The 6000-nt window shown below is 33.5% G+C and overlaps 1 protein-coding gene across 2 annotated transcripts in view; it reads right to left on the bottom strand.

Annotated features, from left to right (window-relative positions):
* Positions 1-6000, bottom strand: part of LOC115034312 (eye-specific diacylglycerol kinase-like) — a 148872-nt gene that overhangs the window by 97310 nt on the left and 45562 nt on the right. The window contains exon 3 of one of the 2 annotated variants that reach the window (XM_029490885.1): positions 4404-5030. In XM_029490885.1, the coding sequence (XP_029346745.1) occupies positions 4404-5030 (627 nt within the window). The remainder of the gene's footprint in view (positions 1-4403; positions 5031-6000) is intronic. The other variant, XM_029490886.1, reaches the window with a different exon arrangement.

Below are 6000 nucleotides of genomic sequence, written 5' to 3'. Positions count from 1 at the left end.
TATATATATATATATATATATATATATATATATATATATATATATATGGCTAGCTATAATATACTTAAATATAATACGTGGTCTAATAATATGGCATTACTCTTTTTACAACAATTTTGGAAAAACGTATATATCAATGACAAGTAGCCAAATTATGGACGTACAATTTTCTCAACATAATTTAATGGAACCATTAGTTAAACCAGGATCAATTTAATCACTGAACCAAATATTACAAGGTTTTAAACGACAGTAAGTTGAAAATATATTTTTTTTAAATTGAGTATTATCTATTTGGTCACGTACACTTAGTGAATAGATATATAAACATTATATAAACATTCCTTAAAAAAAAATAGGAGAAAACTACATTTTTCAAAGCATTTTCTTTGACTGAATCATAAATAGCGTACACATTCACCGTGTCTGGACTTAGGGTTATTTATTTTTGAAAACAAAAAACCTACTTTGTTATGTTTGCTTGTGAGTAAAAAAGACTTGTGATCAATGGGTAATTCAATAGGTAAATATTATAAATTCATAATATAATATGTGGACACTTTATATAAGCCATGCATGTATAAAGGATTATATTAGGCAAGTAACATTATAAATAATGAACAATAGCATAATTTTCATTACGTCCACCAACAATTTGTATTTCGACACTTAATAAAAAAAAAATTTTAAAAATGGAAATGTCAAAACATCTTTCCTGTGAAATTCGGCGATTGTGACATATAACTTTTTTTGCCTTAACGTTACAGATGTAATGCAACGCCACGTTGAATCGTAACAGGTTTTATTAAAAGAATATTTTCCAAATCAAAACACATAATGAAACATGACAAATTTATTTATTTGTTATTATAACAGTTACACAGACGAGCAAAAACTAAGTCTTAAGTCTAGTTCGCGAGACCATATTTTACGTAATCTTACAGAATACATGTTATAACCACACCAATACACGAGATAGTAAAGAATAATATTTTATTTTATATAACGACAACGTAATATTCATAATATATAAGATTAATACTGCGTATAGCTAAGAAACAAACGCGCTGAATTTTGACGGAAAACAGAAAAAAAGCACGGTTTTCTTTGTTTTGGATGACCTATTTTTAGTCCTATAATATACAGTATAATTAATTAATTCTATTATAATAAAATTAATCTAACTTTACTTGAAATTGCTCTCGAGGATAGCGTAACGAGACAAATTCCCATTTTCCGTCTCAATATAAAAATATTAACCAGTCCAGTTACTTTTTTTAAAACATATAATTCGTAGTCGGCGTAATGCATAGGCAATATAGGTACATGGTTGTGTAGAATCACCGTTGAACACTTAAAAAAAGCCATTCAACTCGTGATATGTCTGTGCCATTGTTTTTTTTTATAGGTCCACTCGCTTTATAACGTGGGTGGTTTTAAAAGAATGATTCCGAACAATCATATTATAAGAAATAAATTAAAGTCGAACAACAAGGGTATCGCATCTATATATCCTTTTATATTGTTACATACTCGTACGTACTTACGTACGCTTTACTGGCAAACATTTCGATCGGCATTCGCGATCTGTGCAGAAGTTGGTGATATATGTAATCACTCCCAACTGACTCTCTGAAGTATTATTATGGAGAATCGATACATTACTGAAATAGGCACATACGTTTTTCTGTTCAATCGTGTGTTCTGCCATGTGTGTTATTTCAAGTGATTCCGATATTTGATGGTCCGATATAACGATAATATTAATTACCAAACGGTAGCGTATCTATACGAGACAGATAAAGTGCTTTTCAGAGGTCCAGATTGCTTAAAAATATTGCCCCGTCAGATGGTCGACTCAAATGTCAAACAACACATCTATTTTTTTAAAGGGGGCGGGGATCTAATTTAACAAATGGGTAGTGTGCACAAACGCTTTAGACGCTAGTTAAATATAAATGTATTAAATTACTAATTTTAATTAAATATTAATAATCTAATAATCATAGTCGGTTAAACAATGGACTAAGATTTTAAAATTTTAAATTAAAATCAAAAACCAATTTGCATATGCAAAAATGATGGAGCGTGATTAAAAACTCAAAATTTACATTAAAAAATACGCAGGTCTTAATATTAGTGCATTATTCTTTTGCATTTAGGAACAGCAAAATATACACTTTAGTAGTTACCAATACTGTTTTATGCGTACACATTATATATTATATATTATATCGTTGTGAACACAAACATCGAATTCACGTTTTCACTGATATTTGATAACATATTTGTATTACTATTGACTGCGTATATCGATGGTTGCACGACAAAAGGGGATAAGCGACATATATCAAGGTTTTCAGGAGAGCAAAAAAACGATTTTTATGTTGTTTTTAATTTCAAGCCCAAATAACTTTTTTTTCATTGAGTTTTCAGATTTTTTTATAAGTACATTTTTAATAGTATTTTTGTTGTTTATACGGTCGTGTAATTTTTAATTAGTTATATTAATTATTTAAGTATGAGGAACAATTTTTATAAAATAATTTAAATTTTTGTCGCTTGTACCCTAATTGTTAATTGTTGATAAATATTTTTGTCACTTATCCCCTTCTTATTTTATTCGTATTCACAACATAATTTAAAAAAAATAAATGCAACTGTATTAGGTACATTTCCTATAAGTAGAAAATTAATAAAACAAGTAGTTTTGTAAAATATAAAATATGTACAATTGGGTATTGTGTTAAAAAAACGATGTATTTTAAAAATTTAAACTTATACATAATATATTGATAACCATCAATGGATAATAATAAAATATTAAATATTTTCCAAATATTTCATTTTTAGAACTGTTTAAATAATGAAAAAAATATTAGTTAATTACCAAATAATTAAAAAACAACTCCAGCTTAAAAATGATTTTGTTAAGTTAGCGTAAATTATTAATGAAAATATTTATAAATACAAATTTTTTCCTCAAATAACAAAAAAAAAATTGTATCAAAATGTGTTTACCTATAGTCATACATACAATATTGTTTTGTAACAAATCGTAGAATAATAATAGGTAATACCTAAAATAAATGTAGTCACAATAGGGACTAATTCCGCAAAAAAGAAATCTTATGATTATTAACAAGGAGTTTGGAATAAAATCCTAATAACAAATTTTAGAACTATAAATAGATAATACTTTTATTATAAAATAATTATTATAATTTATAGGATAAGAAAAAATAAATAAGGTATAAATTAGTCACTATTAGTTATTAAGGAAATTTTTTTAATTTTTACAATACAATGTACAATCAGTTACTAATAAGAACAATTCGTAAAAATATGAGTGAATTTATGGCTTGAAATATGAATTAAATAAGCCTTCCATTTAAGGCAGTTTGTCATTTACTCATAATAATATACATAGATATATGCGTTTACAATAGTATTATGCTACAATTATGTTAAGTTAATTATAAATTAATTGATAAATTTAATAAATAAATAGATAGTATTGTATTATATTTATTCATAGAGTTATATCATTATTACTTAAGTTAAATATTTTTTTATTAAATTAGTAGGTCGTACGATGTTATAATTTATAACATGTATATTGAATACGTAGTTACCATGTGAAAATAAAATGTAAAATGGCATAATAATATTTATCAGATAGAATCATTTCGAATAAACTAAATTACTATATTGTTTTAGATCATCTTAGTATATTTTATTATTATAATTATAGTATTTATCTACATTTACGTAAAAATATAAAATATTATTATGATAGTAAGTTAAACTAGTATACTTAGTTATGTGAACCGGTAATACTATATTATTGTTAACATTATACTATTTAAATTGATTGGAGGATTGTATATGTACATACCTTATAATCTTCTATAATATTATAATCGTACAAACTACAAATTACCTATATAATTAAATATTAATTAGTTGACACGTCACACGTCTAATGTAAGTGATTACAAAAAAAAGCAAATTCATTTTGAAGCATGATAAGAGATTTTTTGATCATATGACATTGTAATCAGCAATTTTGGTGTAATTGTCACTTGTTTTTTGCGTCATTAATTTCATAATATCACTTGGTCCCCATATATTTTTTGCTATTGGCGTTTGGACCCCAAAAATGTCGCTTAGACCCGTGTTTTAGAATTCACGTATCATAACGGTCGTTTGTATCCTAAATTTAAAAATTCGATAACTCATTATAAAATGGTCACACTGATGTACCAGTGATACATTATGATACATTTAAGTCTCCTCTATTCGCTAATAACATAAATGTCGCTTAGACCCTAATGTCGCTTATCCCCTTTTGTCGTGCAACCATCGATATAATGATATTATCATAATAATAATATACTCACCCCTTGTCCGGCGGCACCCTGTGCGCGGGTACGGCCGATGGCGGCGAAGACGTCTGATTATTGGTGGACAGCGCCTTGTATCGGGCCTGCTGGTCGGTGGGCAGCACGATGTCCACGGACCTGGACCGGATGTTGTTATTGCAGCCCGGCTGTCCGCAGTTGGGATCGAGCAGCAACTGGGTGGGTGACACGGGCATCACCTCTTCCGGTTTTCCGGCGGGCGTGGGCTTGTTGATGAAGCACGAGTCCATGCTGGCGGCACGGTCGCGCTTCAGGTCGGGAACCGTGAGGAACAGGTCACGGACGGCTGCCGGGTCGGCCGCGTCGCTGACGGCAAACGCCTCCTGACGTTCCAGTTTCGGCGACGTGATCGACCGCCGCCGGTTGCCCTGCAGATACTCGTCCGGCGGCGTCAGCTCTAGCGTCAGTGGGCTCTTGCCGCACGCGTCCGCCGACTCGGACGGCGACGGCAGAGCGGGACCGCCGTCAGCGATGGACAAACGGACCGCCGCCGCCACGAGATCGTCGGGGAGGTCGGCCTCCACGGTGACGGTGATCTGGCAACCGCGGTCGTCCTCGTCTTCCATATCCTCGCTGGCCGACGTCGACGTGAACGACCTCTGACTGCTTTCAAACAACACACACACAAACATATGCACGTAGGTCAGTTTCGGCTAAAGCGCCGTCTGCCGGCCGTCCACCGAATAGCACGCGTGTGTCCTCCCCCCCGATCGACGTTTTCGAAAGAGTCCGAGAATTTCAGATTCCCAAAACCGTGCTCGATATCCGAACACGGCTGACTTAGCCGTACGACTACATCTCACCCATCTAATATAATATTATTACGATGTAGGGGGTGGAGGGGGGTGTTAGAGTTCTAATAATATTCAACTTAGTCTTATGCAGGTGTCAGATTTTTTAAATCGTCACCGTTATAATCATAGTCATTATTGGAACGAAGTTCTTTATGGGGCGTTAGGTGGATGGGAGTCGCTGGAAAAAAATCGCAACACCGAAAAGTGTAACAATGAAAAACGCAACATCAGTGTTTCCAGGTTTGGAAAGAGGGATGATCGTACCTTGTCTTCAAAATTATCGTATGTCCCCACTAGGATCGTACCATCTGGCAACACTGCGGTTCCATTCGCGTAGGCTACCCAACATCGGTCGTCACGAGCGTAGAGGTGACCGTCGGGTGGAGTGGGGGGGGGGACCCATTAAACGAGTAATTATTTTTGACGAAGCATAACTTAGCCGGTATTCGACTTAGAGACCTCGAACCAATGAGCATCTCAATTTCTTAGGCCCCAGATGAATTTTCAACATTAGGGAACCTAAGCCCCCACCCCCCCCACATTTTGAGTTGAGTGTAACTCGGCCGGAATTCAAATTAAAGACCTCGGACCAAGGGGGAACCCATTCTTATTATGAAGACTACCGTTTTCCGCTTTAGGGAACGGGGGCACCTCCTCCCCCCTTTTGGATTTTACTTTTTTGATGGATTTTGGTCCGGGAGAGTACTAACACCCACCTAGCCAAGGGGAAACTCGGGGTTTTGAGTTTTTGATAGGATTTATTGGGATTTTCTTTCAGTAGA

This window comes from Acyrthosiphon pisum, chromosome A2, assembly GCF_005508785.2.
Source record: "Acyrthosiphon pisum isolate AL4f chromosome A2, pea_aphid_22Mar2018_4r6ur, whole genome shotgun sequence".
In the NCBI taxonomy this organism is placed as follows: Eukaryota; Metazoa; Arthropoda; class Insecta; order Hemiptera; family Aphididae; genus Acyrthosiphon; species Acyrthosiphon pisum.
Note: the sequence above shows the minus strand (reverse complement) of the source record. Positions and strands in the feature narration are given on the sequence as shown.